The sequence below is a fragment of the Hylaeus volcanicus genome, chromosome 8, assembly GCF_026283585.1.
Source record: "Hylaeus volcanicus isolate JK05 chromosome 8, UHH_iyHylVolc1.0_haploid, whole genome shotgun sequence".
Lineage (NCBI taxonomy): Eukaryota > Metazoa > Arthropoda > Insecta > Hymenoptera > Colletidae > Hylaeus > Hylaeus volcanicus.
Window position 1 is genome coordinate 8,718,523 of NC_071983.1, and position 19,063 is coordinate 8,737,585.

The 19,063-nt window shown below is 45.9% G+C and overlaps 1 protein-coding gene across 1 annotated transcript in view; it reads left to right on the forward strand.

The window, feature by feature from the left end:
• Window positions 1–2,733: 2,733 nt before the first annotated feature.
• The window catches only part of LOC128881031 (histone-lysine N-methyltransferase PRDM16-like), a 34,668-nt gene continuing 18,338 nt past the window's right edge, over window positions 2,734–19,063 (forward strand). The window contains exons 1-3 of the mRNA XM_054131675.1: window positions 2,734–2,840; window positions 7,193–7,342; window positions 7,724–7,914. Coding sequence (XP_053987650.1) covers window positions 2,792–2,840; window positions 7,193–7,342; window positions 7,724–7,914 — 390 coding nt within the window. The 5' untranslated portion in view covers window positions 2,734–2,791. The remainder of the gene's footprint in view (window positions 2,841–7,192; window positions 7,343–7,723; window positions 7,915–19,063) is intronic.

Consider the following 19,063-nt stretch of genomic DNA (forward strand, 5'->3'; position numbering starts at 1 on the left):
CAAGTGTTTCTGTCAGTTTAATAGGTTCGCACCTCCTCCCCTCTTTTGCCATCACCGACTCACCCCACATGCGCACACTTTGCCACCGACATTACGGCATCGTCACTCTACGTGTCAGAAGTTGCGCTAGACCTAGAACCTCTGCTTAGATCTGATAACCCTTTGATACTCCCGTTATTTATTACCCCTCCGCCATCGCCGTCATCGACGACGTACGTCGTACGTCCTACGTTGCCGAATCGATCAACCCCTTTCTCGGTCAGAACGCTCGCAGCCGAGAATAAACCCCTGTACGCAATTTTCAACGTAGCATTTTATTGGTCAGAGCCAGAACAGGCAATTACGCGGAGATTGGTTCATCCGAGATCTCCTATCTTGGAGAGCAATCTCAAGGCTATTAAATTTCTACGTAGAATGGCAGTTGTAATCAAACTGCGTATTTTTATGCGTTTATAGGAAACTTGAATGCGCAACTACGAAGTACGTACAGAATGTATTCATGTAAAATAATATTAAAAGTAAAGTTCTACAATAGCAGAATTTGAAAGCTTTAAAATGTGGATGCACAAGGCAGTGTTGCGAAAAACAGAATAAGAAAGTAAGTGATGTATTTCAGAGAAAATAAATTTAGAAAATAAATGGTGTAGGCGCGTGTGATTTAAACTTTAACGAATCTCGTATCGTAGACATCTGTATTCTGTATTTTTCTTAGTTTGTCACGGGACAGCTTGTGTAAGGAGCACGCGATTTTACCTAAGGTACGAAGCAAAAGGTGATATCTACATTCACGGAAGGGTAGAAAGGAAGACATTTTTATGCCGGTGTAAATCAAGCTGTCCCCCTCCGTCCAAATATTGCGCAGACGACGCTCGCGTTGAATGAACGAAGGGTACCGGTGTTGCCAGCCATAAAGAATGATATTACTAGACGCGACACATGTCTTCCTACCTCCGAAACACTCTCGTTCGCACATTTTTGCGGCACGCAGAAAATGAAGATTTGTTTCGACGCCTTTAGTTCCCTGCTCGTTTCCGCGGTCGTTTCTCCGAATATTTGGCCGATGGATTTACGCGCTCTGCCGTGTTCGAAAAAATTTTAACGCGGGCTGATCGAATAACCGACAGCAAACTTTTTATATTCTCCTGGAATCGAACTTGTAACACGATGTAACGGAATTTTCACGCCACGGTCCGAGGATACGAATAACGAAACTGTAAGGACGAAACTGCAAGGTTTCGGTTACTTTCCGTTAGGCGAAAGCGCCGAAATCCTACTCCTCCAATTGACTTCGAAGTCGATCGGACAAACGGTTCGTACCGCGATGAATTGTGAAAAGTGGTTTGAAAAAAAAATTCAGACAAGCTCGTGACAGCTACTTTTCGAAGAGAAAGGTGACCGAGCCTGTCCAATAAAGACTTCGATGGCTGTTCCACTGACCCTGACTCTGCGTGGGGTCCTCTCCGTCTTCCATGCTCTCGGGAGTACATTTCGATCGAGGGTTCGCGCGATGGAACGAATTTCTTCGCACCCTGACATTTGACCTCCGGTTGCCAGCGATTTAGGTCCATTTCTTGTTCCGTTGTGGAAAAAAAGTTTGAAGTGCTCGAGTTACTCGTGGAAACTGTCAGATCACGCGTAGGAAAATTGTCAAAGACGTATAATACATTGCAAATGATAACATCAGTTTGCTTTCGCAAAGTTGGATTTAAATAAATGGCGCTATTCCGCGAAGCTATTGGTATATTTATTTTCATAAGTGAACGAGATAATGACGGTTGGAAGTAAATAGAGAAAATAGCAGGCGATATAGATTTACGGATATAAAAACATGTTCGCCCAGTGATTTCGTTATCAACAAGTTCTGCTGTCGTGTAGATAATGTCTTAAAAGTCACAATGACTCTCGAGACAAATTTATCTTATTACAGTAAGTGTCGTTAGCATTTTCACTTACGCTTTAAATTTGCTTGGCAGTGAATGGGTTAAACATTCCTTAAAACAGGCGTTTCATAAATGTGTCGATCGAAGAAGAATTAAAAAAAATTTTCTTTGCGTTTATGAATCGTGGATGTTCGACGTTCGACTAGTAGCCCGTCTCGTTCGTTATCAGAGTCACGTTCTGTCGGTGGTCTCTCGCAATCAGAGTCAGTCAGCGACCACAGCGAGTTCCTCCACCAGTGTAACTTCGTCTCTTATCTCAGTCTCGTCCTCTTGCTCGCACTCTCGAGGGATGCTGTGGTGGACTGGTGGGGATCCGAATGCGATAGGGGTTGCTCCGCCCGTGGGCCAACCAGAGCTCTCGATGGAAACGGCTCCGCCACACCCCGTGGATCGTCCCTGGCTTCCCTCGGGAACCCTCGTTGTGCCATCCTCTTCTCAACAGATTTTGGATCCTCTAGTCTGCCAAGAGCCAGCTGACACGAAGCAGCGCTCTTCTGGTCATCCGCTTCTTATTTTTCCGTCGTGTCTTCCCCGAGCTGCACGACTCCGATTCTCGTTCTCCGTGTTGACGTTCTCTTCGGGATACCCCCCGCAATCACGGTCACCCCTCCCTCTCGCCCTCGCTATCCATCGAACAGTGTACGAAGAACGTTTTATCGCGCCTCGTAACGATCATGCGTATCGATCGATCGATCATGGACACGATTAATCTGGATTTTCTCGCGACTTTCGCATCCGTTGGATTGTGTTGACCTGTGAGACTTTGGTGACAGAGCATGTGCCGACAGTGATTTTACGTTCGCCCGAAGAAGAGGCGATTCTGCCAAGATCGGAGACTATTCCACCCGCTTATGAACGGTCTCGACCTGTCGCGGCCTATGGTCGACTACAAGATGAATGGTAAGTTGCAAACTCTTGCGCTCATTGTCGCGATTCGAAACGCGTATCCATAAAAAAGAAACGAAATTAAGCTCCTACGGACGAGGTGATCGAAAGTGATGCGTTTCGATAAAACGAAACTGTTTATGATTTGCTTGTGCGCTACAGGAAATAACAAGCAATTTATCGATACGAGCGATCGTCGTTGATAACAACATACATTCGTCGAGACGTAGTTTCGTACGTTTTCCCATTTACCACTGTCCTTCGTTTCTTAAGGGTTAACCCTTTCAGACCTGAATTATTTTTTTCTCTCGTACCAACATAATTTAATTTTCAGGGTTAACTTGGACTAGAATTAGTGTGGGAAAAGTAAAAGAAAAAATGCTTATAGTGTAGTTTTCGTGGAAAACTGGCCTTCCTTCATGTGCGCAAATAAGGACATTCGCCTTAAACGATAGTGTCGGTAATTTTCAAATTGTGTATCCTCAATTGTGAACGCCAGGTTTGAAAGGGTTAGCAGACTTGACAGATGTTGGAGCCAATTTTATTATAAATAACCGCGGAAAGCATCGTATCTCCGGGTATCAACAAAAGGAAGTTCGACCGCAGCTCGTCCGGAAGCAAGCTGCAGAGATTCGTTCCTCTGTCTAATTCGGTTTACCATCTACTGGCAATTCCACGACGAGCTGATAGCGTTATCACCGCCGCAGGATAGTTCCTTACCGCAGGATCGGATCGCGGCTGTTCCTTCCAATTAGCCTGATCGTCGCGACGAGTCTCTCGATTCCAAAGCGGAATCGTTCTCGCTGAACGATACGCACTAATGGGCACCGAGGGTACGCACGTTTTCCATCAGGATCTCCGTATCACCAGGATGTCCTGTGCGGTCACAGCAATGCCGTTTACGCGCGCCTGAACACATTCCACGGTGCAATCGCTCTTCCGACACCCCGTTGCTCGCTCGCCAATTTGTTTAATTATCTTTTCCGGGATCCGTCGACGAATATCTTCGAGCGCCGGTAGTCGAACGTTTTTGCGCTCTCGAATAACTCGAATCCCAACGCGAACAACTCAATTAAAAATTGGTTTTCAAGTTTGTCTCAACCGTGAGACAATTAACGACGGATGCATCTTATCATAGATGAGAATCATTCGGTTAGAATGGTCTAGACTCCTTCGTCTTTCCCTCCGAAGAGGACCTGTTGACTAAACACGTAACATTCTCGGTTCGAGGCAATTTTTTCGCAATGCCCAGTCGAGAAAGAGACGATTTTATGCGCAAAAATAAACCGAGAACGTAGGATAACATACTTCCATTAATGAGTCATACTTGAGGAAATCGATTGGCAATGTGTATGCAAAGTATACGTTCAATTTGCAAGGCATAAATTCGTTGGTTTTGCCACGCGACGGTACTATGATATTATAACAATTAAAAGAGTAAATCTATTAAAAATATTGTATTCGCTGTTGTCACTTTATCTTTGCGCGTATAGTGTTTCCAGTTGTATCATTCGAAGAAGAAGAGTGGATTGTTGATTTGGCGATAAAGTAACCTGTAGAATTTCTAAACAAGATATTATTCTCTAACTATAAACGTAAAGTTGTGCGCTTTATTCGGAGGAACCTGTTTACTCGACGAACAAGGACCCGGTAAGGAAAGAAAGTGGTAGTCACAACGGTCTTCCCACGAATAATTTCGATTCTCCTAAGCAGCCCCACTTGAAGCCTAATCGCGCTGGGAGCCTCTCGAGTCGCTATCATCGAGGATAATATCGCTCATGGTTCAACAAGTACTCGTAGTTTTGTCAAGGGAGAAAGTAGCACTCGAGCACTCGTGTCCCACAGGAGTCAAAGACCCCTGACGTCGAGAGTTCCCCAAATATTGTTGTTGTATCGCGTATCGACTCTTTATTCGCGCGAGAAGCTCTGCGTTATCCTCTTAAACAATCCTAGAATCTCTTCTTTACGATCATCCGCGAAAACGAACGACGGGCCACGAAACCGTGTTTACTTTATCGACTAAACCGGATTTCTGTTAATCGAATCGGAAGAGCCGACGCGCGAAATCGAAATCGCATCTTTACGGTTATTTTTAAAGGATCCGACGAATTTCTTCGGCGACCAATGATATCGAGAGATATTATTCTCCGCGGTGCTGGACGCGCACGTCCCGATATCTATATTACCGTTTGTCTTCGAGCTTCGTGTCGATTAGCCCACCCCGCAGGATCACGGTTTCATTTTACGACTAGATCGCGCTAACACAAGTCGAGGGTTCCTTAAGCTTGGTGGCGTTTGCTTTCGGGTTATTCCATGCTAAAACGAACGCTCCTCGAGGTAACGTTTTGGATTCCACGGTGATCCGAGTTGAAGTTCTTAAGGATATTTGTTAAGGATACGATTAGAGGATACGGATTTCGTTTGATAAAGAAACGTGATTAACTTTCATAATAACTTTAATTTCTTCTAGAACGATACACGCGCTGCTTTCGTGATTTAGAATTGTGCTGACCGTTTAAAATTATCGACAAACAGGACACGATCCGAACGTCTAATCGGTCGAGGCATACGGTAATTTCTAACGCGGCACTTAAATTTAGATATTTCCGAAACAATATTTATTAGAATATCATGCGCATACAGCTCTTCGAAAAATCGTGTTAAATTTTTAACCAGTTATCCATCTAGTATGATTACGAAGTTTTGTCGATCCGTGTGAAAAAAGAAAACGCAGATATTTATTAGAGAAGACTGATAACATTGAAATACTAATGTTATTCCGGGCTATAAAATCGCGTCCTAAAACATTTACTACCGGTGGATAAACATCCTCCGCAGGACTCGATCGTCATCGAAACGTATTCGAGGACTCGTCGCGGCGGATCGTAAAAGATCGACATCGCGAACGAAGCACCGAGCGAACAGCCGCCTTTGTGCCTTTCTCTCGGATACACCTGCGAGTTTGTCGGCAATTTCGCTCAGCCTAGCGGATTCACAGAGAGCTTACGCTGTTTGCAGAGGACCGTCGATCGTCGCAGGTCTCCGTGTCACTACGTAGACGCGCGTAGAATTCGTAGTTTGTTTTTAGATAGCTGATACAACGAGCGGGGGATATCTTTCGATTCGAAGATAAGTCGGGTATTAGAAGGGCCCGTCGTATCCGGTCCGGAGTTATACAAATAAATCCAGATTCGAAGGACGGATAGCCTCACGGTTTCGAGGTACCACAAGGGAATTAGAAGCTGTGAATAGAATATTGTCCGGGAGATAAAAGGAAGATTGCTCGTAAACGACACTATAACCGGGCGCTTTGGAGCATTCGTCGAGATCGTCTTCAGAGGAGTTGGCGAGGCAGTTCGATTGGCTGTCGCGGTGAGATTTCCTTGCCTCTGTGCCCCTCAGTTCGTAGGTACCTCACCAACTCCTGAGCAATATACAGTACATTCATAGTGCATCGAAGGTAGGCGAACAGAGGAAAGGAGAGGATAAAATTCTCCAGGCTTATCGGGCGAAACAACCTCAACTCGGATGTTGCATCGCACACTAGACCGAGGAAACGACCAAAGGTCCGAGACGATAACGTTCTACGGTTGCCACTGATCCTTGCATGTGCCTGAGTTAACCCTTTGCTGTCCTATGGCGAGTGAGACTCGACAGAGCTGCACTGAAATCAGAAAATCTGGACTGCAAAGGGTTAAAGTCAAGTTCTCGAGAACCAATTTACCCTGTCTCTATAAATCTCATCGTATAAGCCGCTAATTGGACAAATCGATCAACTTCGTAGAATAAAAAGTTGAGAAATGCCATGTAAAAATGGAGTTAATTGATTTGTGCAGTGAACGGCTCATATGTACCTTCTCCGACACCTAACGTTGTCTAGCCCGGCGCAAAAAACGGCAAGGCTTTCGTCGTTGGTTGCAAGCATTTTTGGCTTTATCAAGATATTCGGCGATGTTTTTCAGCGCAAGTAGAGGGAAAACTTCGATTACAGGAAGAGCGGCTATTATTTCCAGGGAAACGATCAATCGATAGAGTTTCAAAATCATTCCACCCTCCTCTCTTTAGCCACAGTGACGGTTCTTTTGGGTCTCCGGAGTCCTCCGCGCAAATCACCACGGGTAAATTGAATTTTCGTCGTGGACGTAATCTCCATTCCGTTTTCCCCGGCGCGAATGCATCCCGTCGCGCGAATGTGGGTGGCACGACCGTTCGACGATCGGTTGGAACGGAGCGGAACGTGGGCAGGCAATCGATGCCGAAACCTTTAACCTCGCTCCACATGCCGGCGTTCTTTGACCTTAGACGCGGCCCGATTTCTCGTTAAAACCAGCATCGTTTCTTTCTAAGTCGCCGGCGTTGCGTTCCAGGAAGCAGCGACGAAGGCGACTCGACGTCTGGCACGCTGGTCGCCGGTGGCACGGGAGTCGCCGAAAACGCGAAAATGGACGATCAGCATAGACCGCCGTCGGCCAGGGAGGAGGACAAGTCCCCGTGGGACTACAAGACCGAGGCGTACCGTGAGTGGCGGAATTGGAATTTTTCTTCTTTTACAGAAAATTACCGCTCGAAAGCCCTGTTTGCGAGCCGCGGCAGCTAATTGCGTAAATTAGAATACTGGGTCGACCGCGCGGCGCTTAATGTTACGAATTACGGTGTAAATTATCGCGAGACGTGGCGCTTAATTGTCTGGATTAGAATAGTAGGTTATCGCGGCTGGGTCGCCACGAGCGGTTATCGAAAGGATTTCATTTTCTAAATTGCTATATAATCGCCGCTAACGTTGCGTTTAATCGTCATCCACCGAATCGTATCGCCGTTAGCTTCTTTTGGCGAACGGTGCAACGGCATTCTGTACCTGACAGCAGACGATTCAGCCGATAATCTTGTTTGATTCGCAGAGGACGCGTTGAAGCAAAAGGAGCAATCGAACCGCGAATGGGTGTCACCCGTGCCGGAAGTCGAAGTGGGAGGTTCGGCGGCCGGCGGTCCTCAAGTTCGTGCGCGGAAGGACATTCCAAGGGGTGCGAGGTTCGGGCCTTTCCTCGCGAAATGGGCGAGCGAGCCTTACAACCCCCGCTACGCGTGGGAGGTGAGTTGTATATTTCTTATACGATACGCGCGCGAGCTTACTGCTTCCGTCGTCGTCGTCGTCGTTGTCGTTGTCGCCGTTCCCCGGAATGTTTGAAGCGTGACGTAAGTAAACGAAACAACCTCCTCGAGGCGCCACACGGAGAAGAGCTACCGTCAACTCTTCCGTAACGAAATATTCCAGAAAAAATCCTACTCGACATACAAGTCGATACCATCGTACTATTACGCCGTAGAAAGGAGAGAAGGGATCCTCGAATCACTCAATGTTGGCTGAATACAGATTTATTTGAGAGTTCTAAGCGCTTACGGACACTTACAAGAATCTTTGTTGTGAATTTAATAGTACTTGGTTAAGGAGTCAACTGCCCGCGTTTCTTTCGTTGGATCCTATATATAAGTATTGTATTCTGGTAATCGGTGAGGATAGAATGACCTTAGCCCTTGGCAACGATGGATGAGATGGAAGTTACGAAGTTATGAACAAGAAAGTGTAAGTCGCTGAGTAATCTGTATTGGACGGATTGACGAAAAGGCGTGTGAGTCCAGTATAACAGTACTTACTATCTTTGCTCCGTTTTGAAAACGGCGAATCGACGATTTCCCGCAAAACCAAGGATTTTAGTGAGATACGATCTCGTACGGGAAACCGTTTGAAAGATGATCGATCTGTTTATGGTTCGAGATCCACCGGAGGAATACTTTGCTCCGAACCAGTGTCGGTGGGCTTGCTATCCTCCTGCTATAATCCCTGGTATTATCCGGCAGATGCTGAAGATGGGAAAAGCAGTACGAGAGAGAAATCGAGAGAGGGATACGAACGGACAGAGTCGTTTTCTAGGTTCGACGGTAGACAGCTGGTCGGCTCGGTCGCGTCGAAGGTGTCATCCGTGTTGACGGATCTGTCAATTGGCTTACCTCGGACAGTTTTCTTTCGGTTTCTGCCTCTTTTCCCCGTTCCGATTCCGAAAATTCCGCCGAGAATCGCTTCGTCTCCGTTGACTCGTGTGTTCTCAAGTAGACCGTGAAATCGGTACGAGTCAAGATTGAAAAAGTAGCCCGTGAAATCGATGTCAACTGTCATTCCAACTGTCTCTATTATCACGCCCTAAATTGGGCCTCTGCGATTATCTGAATTCAACTAGAGTCACATTGAAATTCTAGGTGGAACCTAATTGGATACGACTGGATTGATCCCAATTACATCAAGAGGACTCGGAACCGATCCCAATTAGAGTCCACAGAGTTTTCTACAAGAGTAAAAGTCTACAAAATTCCGTCTGTTCGTTTACAAGCAACGTTTAGCGTGACTTTCTTCGCAAACCTATCATTTAATTTCGATAGATTTCTTTAATAGACATAAAACGTACGAATACTTATGGGACTGACTGTATATACATGTGTGAAGTTTAATCATGTATATATTTATAATGGAAAATTGATTTGGAAACATGAAGCTTATCATTTAAATTAGACAAATTACTTAAATGGATATAGAGGGTACGAGTACTTACGGGACTGACTCTAGATTAAAGCGAGCCTGCGATTTTTCAAATTTTTCTTCCGCTCGACGTCGTTTCAGGTCGGGTCATTCTTGTGCGAAAAACGTCGGTCGTTGCGAAACGAGATTACGGGCTTGGACTGAGTTGTTAACTAGCCGCGTACCGGTCCAGAGGGTGTGATAGATATGATAGCGGTAGCGTTATGTTACGTTAGCGCATGTCGCACTGACAAAATGTAAATGGCACCATCCATCTAACTGCCGACAAAAAGGTAGCCCGAGCCAACTGTCGGACCGGCGATTACAGGATCGATTAAAGCCAAACTACCCCTTCGTTTCGTCGGGCCGATCTATCAACCCCACGCGCGTAAACGTGCGAGCACACGAGCGGAGAAAACATCGCGACAGGAAATCTAGCCGTGAATTCTCGTCGTATATCGAGCGTTCTTTGAATCGAGGCGTAGATAACGAATGGTTGATCGAAAACGTATCGCTTTCGAGTGTCGATGGAGAATTCGCGAAAAAATTAACGTATTTCGTCGATCCGTAGAAAAAAAAATGTATATATTCCAAGCATAAAGAAGTTGGAAAAATGGGGTTGGAAACGTGAATTACATCCCAGCGGTGGTAAAGAAACGAACGGTTAACAGAAAGCGTGATCCTTTTCTGAAATTGGAGAAATCTAGGAGGGATCCCTTTCGATCGATTCGCACGCTATCCCCTAATCCTAATCCTTTTCTCACATTCTCAGGGAAAGAGGCGAGGCTCTCGCGCAACGGAACCAAAGGGGGAAACTGGAACGATCGAGGTTAAATTATCGATAAACCATTATCAGCGAAATCGTAAAGTTTCGTTGTAAATATCAAGCAGAGGAAGGTTGCCTAATTTCGTCCGCTGCCTAAATTGGACCGCGATGATAAATGGTTGAAAGTAGTACGATAACATCATTTATCGCACGTGTTTTCACCGTTCCTATGATATTACGCTCGACTTTCATGTACGGAAGTGCAAATGTTGATTTATTACGCGGTATAATCTAATTTTGAGCCGTTTGATGAAATATCAAGATCGTGTAGCTGGTAGGTTAACAATCCAGAAGGTAATACATTTATGGCGTAACGCGGTAGCTTTATAATATACCGACAAAAGAATTTTTAATCCAGATAAGGATTTTACGCTTACACTTTCAGAAAACTCCCAAACTGTACGAATACTAACTCTATAATATAATAGTTTATTTTAACACTGTTTTCCATAGCTACTTGGAAGGACGTCTTTTACTAATACTGTCTGAACATAACATAACAAAAAAGAAAACGGATAAATATGCGCAGTGAACTCACTCTCACCCGACAAAGTGATGGCGCGACGAGTACAAAAAATTCAAAATAAAAATAACATGATTATAATATTTATCATAATATCCAACAACTTCAATGAAGGTAACCTAAAGAAGACACCGTGGAATTAAGCGTACCGCGATTAGGATACGATCGAAAAGGGGGAAGAAATAAAACGTCTCTAAAACCGAAATTTACCCTCAAATTTCGTGGACAGTTACTCGTCGCGTACACACCTGAGCAGAAGCGAAGGGAAGCCTCGAGGTCGACGTATGGTAGGGTAGCATGAATCGAGGTATCGGTGCTACCCTACCTGCCGCGTCGGCCGAGCCTCGTTTTTCGGATCCTGGCGGAGGGGTGAGAAGTGGAAAACGGTGGATTCTCTCTTCCGGGTGCGTTTTGCTCGGTGACGCGTGTTCCGCAGAACTGCCGACTCGCGGCGTGCCTTCGTGGCGACTAAACCAATCCGAGGCTTAGCTCAGTCGTCTGTAAGACCCTTGCGTCGGGGGTACGGCTCCAATTTACCGAATGATCTCGAGAACCCGCCTTAAATGATCAATCCTGTGGCGTTTATTATGTTGGATGTCTTTAGCTAGAGATGTTTCTAACCATACGTATTGCTCATACTTGTTGGATACATTTAAACAGAATTACAGGGAAATTAGTGGCCACCTTATGTGTCGTCTTTTGCTTTTAATTTTTCTAATAAAAAGTTTTGAAATTGTTAAACAATCTTTACATTAAAAGTAAAGTAATGGAAGCCAGGCAGTGGAATAAACAATTTTAAAATATATTTAATGAAAATTGGTTACAAGATAACGCAGAAATTGAAAATTAAAACAGACTGAGCGCGCTTATAAACATATGTTACCACAGACCGTGTATGGCCGACTGACTAGTCAAATGGCCCGTTCACTGCACAAATCGATTAAATCCCCCGACATAAAAATATTCTTTCTTATTAATTTTGTATACTGTAAGATGAAAGCTACATCTGTATTTATACATTCTGCAATATTTATTTGAGTTTATATCGTAAAGGGAATTTTAAGAAACAACCCCCTTTCCTCGTTATATAATGCTAATATATATTATTTTTTATTGAACAAAAAGATATTTGCATACATTTTTGTAGAGGATGCATTTCTATTTGGAAGGGGTGGAAGCGACGCGAGCGAAGCTGTACTCTTTTAACTCGTATTTAACATTTAACCCGGTTCTCGAGATACCTTTGCTCAATACGTTCATTTCCATATGGGACACGAGGGTTGTTCGCTTAGGCGTTCCGCAGAATCCACCCCGTCTGCGTCCGTCTGCCCTCTTTTCTCTCGTCGCTCGCTCATCGGCATATTGGAAGCATCGTCAATTTTTCCACGCGATCGCTGACGGCCCCTCTCTCGACGTCTCTCGACGCAAATACGAGCCGCCGGCTGGCTTTTCGAGCGGCCACGAGGGAGAGAAGGAAAAAAGAGCGGAAGATCGGTTGTTTTTCATATCGAAGCGAGCACACGCGCCTCGCTGATCGTGCGGACCACTTTTTCGACAAATCGGCTGGAAGGCTGCGCCATTAGCGGCGTATGTCGCTGACAAATCATATAAATGGCGACGCTCGACGAAGCGTGTCCTCGCGCGAACCGCACGAGCCACCCCCGGTACTCGTAATGAGACAAGTCGAAGCCGCAAAGAGCGTGACCACAGCGCATTTCCAATACGCGTGACTTGATACGATGTTTTTTGAGAAATTCGCTTCCTGAATGCGCTTTGCTCGACACGTTTAGTGCTCGACGCTTCTTAGGCATTCCGGGTTAGTGGTAAATGTTTCAAGAAAGCTTCGGTCAGCGAGGACCAACCGTTTATATCATAAATATACATAAAATCCGCAGTCTACTGATAACCAATAGCAATATCAATGACGGTTGGCAGCCCATCAACCTGAAGTATCAAAGTAAATGCCTTGAACGTCGTTTGCAGAAGAAAAAAATGTGGTCCATAGAAGATTAACGCGTTAATCGTCGTGAACGAGAGGATGTCAACGCACCCTTCTCGAATTCCCTGGCGACGATCTTCGTCGAAGCAACAATGTACTTTTCCTTACACGCCTACCACTTAAGCGCCGACACTACCTAGCCCGACAAAACTCTCGTGAAATGTAGGTGATGCCAGGGGGCAGTAGCCACGCATTGTAGATATTATTAAATTCTCGTTCGGGCTGGAAGTACGTATCCGAGACAATCGACGTGTCTGTCGTACGGAGCTTTACAACGCGGAACACCGGTGTCCATTGTTCGTGGACATTGTCCAGGTGAACTGGTCTTTAGGGCGTTGCTGGAGGTCAAGCCCCGGAAGTGATTCGACAATGAGCCACATTATGCCAAGTCCTCCTTGCCCCTTCCTTCTCCACCTTCTCTTCCTTCTCGATTCAACCGCGTCTTTATTAACTCGAGGCGTGCACGATAGTCGCGACGCGCACTTCCATCCGCTTCCATCCCTGCCTGTGGGCATTCTTGAACATGGCGATGAATCGACGATAGAAAAGTACGTTCCAAGGCGACGCGGTGACCTTCGGTTTCTCAAGGCGTAGGGTTACGCGGCCGGTGATTTTCACCGTTTGAATTTGAAATTGGAGAAAGAAGCGGCGTAGGGAAAGAGCGTTTCGCGGTCGGAACCAACGGAGGAGAATTGGCAGGAAACAAGTGACAATCAGTGACGCCGGGAATGTCCGGCATTGTGACGCTTGTCGTACGGTCAGACACGCCAGGACGTCAAAGAATCCCCTACCCATCTATGCGAATTCCGCCGGCGAAGGGGATGACTCAGTCTCGTAGCACCAGCTTTATGCACCCCTTGCACCCGGAAGTATAATTTTCTCTCAAAGCTCGCGCGAAACTGGGACACGAGGTGCGTGGACACAGAAAGTTTGATTTCCCCTCGTTCCAAGACTATTTCCGCGTTAAAACTCGACATCTAGACGAACGATATCTCGAAGGAACCCAGGAATGTCCCGAAATAATAGCGAGAAAGTCTGTCGCTCGGTATGCACCGAGATACGCGTACGTTATCCTTCGAAAGGACGAGAATGCAAGGGTCACTGGCTAACTAGCCCTTTTCTCGAGGATCGGGTTTTTGATTGACGGGTTTTGGCCAGGCTCGTTCGTCGCTGCACCTTCTCCTATTATGCTAATAAACCTTACGATACAGCTTTGTGCGTCCCGAATCGTTAACGCGTATATTTTGACATTTAAATTTACTACCAGCGAGTTCTGCGCTCTCCCCTCCATCTCGGTCAACCCTTGCCATTTAAGCGTCTCGCGGTGACTTGAAAAACTCAAAGAAAGTTCGGTGAGCCGCTAGGTTGTAACGTTTCCCCTAGACGCGATTGGTCCGCTTGTCTCCGTAGACCTACGGATTCCGCGTTCGCAAAGGTTATTCCGCGTACTTTATCGAAAGGATCTCGCGCGCGGTTCGACTGTAAGGTTTTAACTGGCCTTTCTTTCTGCCAAACCAGCTGTAAACCAGGCTCTTCTCGCTTCGCCACCCCATCGTACCCTCGGCTTCTCGTTTCTCTAGGGTGGCAACGGAGGGTGATAAATCTCGTCCGCTCGTTACCCCACTATCTGTCGATAATAGACATAACAGACACGTGTTGCCCGGTCGTCAGGCTGACCCGGCTGTCCCGTACAATGGAGACGCGTCGTCGGCATCATCGTCTTCAAAAGGCGTTCCTCTTTACGCCGCTGGTCCTTTCGTCCCTCGTCGCTCGAACCTATGACCCGCTACAATTTACTACCCTCGCGAAGCATCGATTGGAAACCTGACGAAAATTAAATTCTGCCACGAAATAATCCACGAAATCATTTTCAAAATAATAATCGCGTCCTATCGTCCAGCTTTTTACGGTCGTTAAGGAGAGAAATAGGTTTAGGACTATATTTTTTTTAGCGATATGTATGGATTGGTTTAAACTACTTACTGGTTAATCAACGATCCCAGCACCGTGTAGCAATCCTTTTCCTTCTTCATACCCTTTGTTTCGAGCTTGCAACTCTTTGAGCCTAAACCCATTTCCCTCCTTGAGTTATATCGACCCGCGTTGTATCACGAATTAACGCTCGAGACGCGGCCGTTGAGGTTGAAACATTGGGAGTTGATAACAAACACGGTGCCTTCCTGGTTTCTCATTGTCACCGTGCTCTGTTCTTCTCTCCCCTTCGTTCCACCGTCCTCCATCCCTCTGTCTCCGTTTCTACTGTTTGGATAGCTCCATGGGGTTGATGGCGCTACAGACGCTGTGCCGGATAGGTCCCTGCGTGCGTAGGAAGCCGTTCCTCGTCTTCGCCAGCATGAACTTAATTGAACTTGTTCGCCAACTCGTAACGAGAAGTCAAGCAAGTGCTCTCCCGGTTATAATTTACGGGAAACAATCGGCGCCTTTGATGTGCCGCCAATTGTCTCGGATCGGCGGGACTGTTACACCTCGGGGGTGTGGAGGAGCACGAGGAAGAGAAAGAGAAACAGAGAGCGCGACTAGGAGAACGGGGGACCTTTGCGCGATTATGGCTGCTCGAAGAGATTTCCAAATCTTTTCGCGAAACTGTATCTCGAGGGTGGAAATCTCGTCTTTAATGGAAGCTGAGTCAACCGTTGGTTGTGGTAGAAGGTAGTTTCTGTTTTCGAAAAGCTCCATTAACGGCCAGCCCTTCGGGTAACGTTGCGATAAACAAAATTGTAATTGGAATCGTGTCGGATTTTCTGAAAATTGGCTCAGCCCCCGAAAAACGGTGACTGCAAAACTGGCCGCGCTGAAACTCGCTCGATTCGCGGCTACTGTATAATGCAACGTGGTTTCCTTTCGAAATAATTTGCAACCGTTGGTTAACGAACTTATCGTTAAATACGATATTACATAATGTTCATAGTTGATGTAGACCGGTTGGATGATGAATTTAAAATTTAAACTCAATCCCAGCCATGAATCGACAAACAATCGACGACGGAGTCATTGTTTTCGAACCGAGACGAGAAATAAAAGAAACCGTAATCGACGCGAACGGTTTGATACGCGCGAACGTTTGACCAGCTCGATGACTTTTCCACCGCGTCGATGGAATCGTAATTACGGATGGAATTACTCGTCGACGACGGACATTTTCTTTGAGGCAAACGCCGTCTGTGGCCTCCGGTTGGCTCAATTCGCTGGATTAACGGGAATCGTTGGCGAATTCAGGCGCCGATCTGGATTCGCGCGTACGTCTTTAGTCCGAGATTGGCAGAATTTGGTGCGCGCACGGTTGACAGATTGTGTGCATACGAGCGCGCAGACCCTGCCACAATGACCGAACTAATCTGGTCCGGTTCAGAGAGGTAGCCCAAGTTCAATATACACAGGAATACACTGTGCCCTGAAGGCGTTCTATGTGTGCTCTCCACTATTGGCTTGAATTAATCACGACGTCGCTGGCAGCCCCGAGCTACGCGGGTTCCGGCGTCGACTTAATTGTCACGCACGTTTCGCTGAGGGATTCGTGATTCGGGATGCACTTGCTACGAGGAATGCTTAAGTTGGTCAACGCGACGCGACGCTATCGATCGGTGATGTTCAGTCATACCGTATAATTAGTTATAAGCGATGGAGGAAGACCGATTGATGTTCGCGCGATTGCCGCTGTTCGATAGCTTACTCTTCTGTACTGTTATGCCGCGAAGAGGAAGTTGGGATCCTGACTGGTCCTCGAATCAACCGAAATTATGGTGGACACTTTCCACTTTCAATGAATAGTTACGCCTTGAATTATTGCTGAAGAATTGTTTGTTACCATATTCTGCTTCGGATGCGTATTTAGTAATATTTGAGTTGGATGTCAACTCTCGTAGAGGAACTATGGGATCATTTAGAAGCAACATTTGGAAAACATTTGTATAGAGATATTAAAACGTAGAGGGTTTATTATTACTCTTAGAGTATTTAATCGTCTCTTTTGGAATGGCCGACAGTTTGATTCCGTTTCCTCGCCGTAAAACGAGCGCAATCCGTGCTTGTGTTCGAGCGCTTGAAAAGTCGACTACTATTTTCCAAGAAAAGCCGGGTCGCCAGAAAACGAGCCGTGCCGTTAATTTTCAGAGGACGAGCGGTCATTCGTCAAACGAGAAAACGTCGTTCTTCTTGCTCGCCATTTGGCTGAAGAGAGAAAGAGCGAAGGCTTCGTTTGCGGGGTCAGCGAGCACATCCGTTCTCGAAGAGAAACGAATCCACCGATTTTGGCAAATTTTCTGGCAGGCCAGCCTGTTTAATGATCGATCATATAAGGGCTGGCAGTGACGCGACTCGGATATAATTTATACTGCTAGATATGCCGAGGGTAGCTTCCCTTAGAAACGCTGGAAGGGGGGGAAAAGAGGTTCGAGGTCCACGAGCACGCGTCGGGGGTGGCATCTGTTTCGCGTTAGACACGGGTCGAAGGGCACCGTTTGCTTCGTCATTACTCGCGTTACTTTCCTGGCACGAGTCAAGTGGGTCAAGTACAGGGAAAAGTATGTATCTAATCGAGGAGAAGTATGAATCTAGAAAACCGACCGGCTCGAACTCGCGCCGCCAAGTTTTTCTTACTTTGCTAAGCGTTCTCGACATTGAAAACGCCGTGAATGGCATCCGCTAAAGCGGAAAAGTCGATCGTGTTCGTTACGATTGGACTTGGTCGCGATTGACCACCGATTTTTTCTTTTTTTTTTTTTAAATATACGTTTACTGTGCCAGAAGAATTATAAATATATATATACAAATGGCTACATTAAAACAGTATATACTTAGATTAATGCCTCATCGCAGAGCACGCATAGTCTTAACACTAGAACTATAATGACTGCACTTAATGCAACATGAGTGTTATATGAAGAAGAATTTCTTATGCCATTTAATTTAAACAAATTTCTTCGATAGACATAGAGGGTACGAATAATTATGGGACCGACTGCACGTCGTGACTGAAAAAAGGTGATTGGCCACCGACATCCTACCGAAGTTTACGCGTAACCCTCGATTTTATTTACGATTCGTGTAACGTCATCGTCAGTTACTCGATCGAGTAGAAATGAGAGTAAACTCCTTTGAAGGCATTGGATAAACATCGTGTCTCGTCGTCGAAATTAATTAAGGACCAACCGACCTTATCAAGAGACTTCGTTAGTCGACGAGAATCGTCTACGGTTCTCCTCCTCGCTCGTACTTTAAACTAAGAGGAAATTAAGCAAAGATGTCGCCATGGCTAATGCCGCGTTCGGCCGGGGGATTGCGTTGGCGCTATGCGACGCCCGGAATCGTAAACAGCCCTGTTATTTAGGGGATGATAATTGACCGTTTCGTGCTCCCCCCCGCCGCGCCCTGCTCGCCGAAATTCTCGAAACTCTGGGAAATTCGCCGCTGTGCCGGGGTGCGCTATGTGTTTACGAGCAGCCTCGTCTTTCTCTGACATCAACGGGCACGAGGGGTGAAAATCGAATTCGATGTGCTATCGTTGCGTTGCGCGACGATGACGACTCCTCTAATGTCCCCGTGCGTGATCTACGCGTTGACCGTTGAACTTGGGAAGTGTTCTTGATTCATTCACTGCTAGGCAAATTTAGAGCGTGTTGAAAAGAAAATTTATGATCTTCTTTTGCAATAATTCGTGACTCAAAAGGCTATAACCTTATCCCTTGAGCAATTGCAATCAATTTGAACTACGAGACATCTCGTGTATACTCTTGATATTAATGACAATAAGATAAAAAAATCAGAAAAATGGAGGCAAGCACAGGATATCATTATGTACTATGCTACAGCTGAATGTTTCAATGCAGAAGTTGATTTATGAAAAAGATTAACGGATACATTAAGGTTGTTAGCCGTCGCACATTTTCTCGAAGTGCAATTTTGCTTACCTATCGAGATACGGTATGGAGCAGCATAGAAATATATTATATATTATAATATCATAATTCGATATTTACATCGAGTCGAAATTTTATTAACACGACTAGGAGAGATTACCGAAGGAATTTCGAAACCCTGCGATGCCACGAAGTTGACTGGTCGGGAAAAACTCGCGGCGGGTTTTTCCAAGCGGGGAGGACACGCTGTGTCGGCTAAAAGCATTTTTGCGTCGGCCATCACGGGGCTATCATACGCTATCGATCCGTTTTATTCATAACTTTTGTCCCTCGTAGAACAAGCCACTCGCTCTATCTTTCTCTTACACTCTATGTATCTCGCTCGGGCTCTTGGCTTCTCTCTCTCTCTCTCTCTCTCTCTCTCTCTCTCTCTCTCTCTCTCTCTC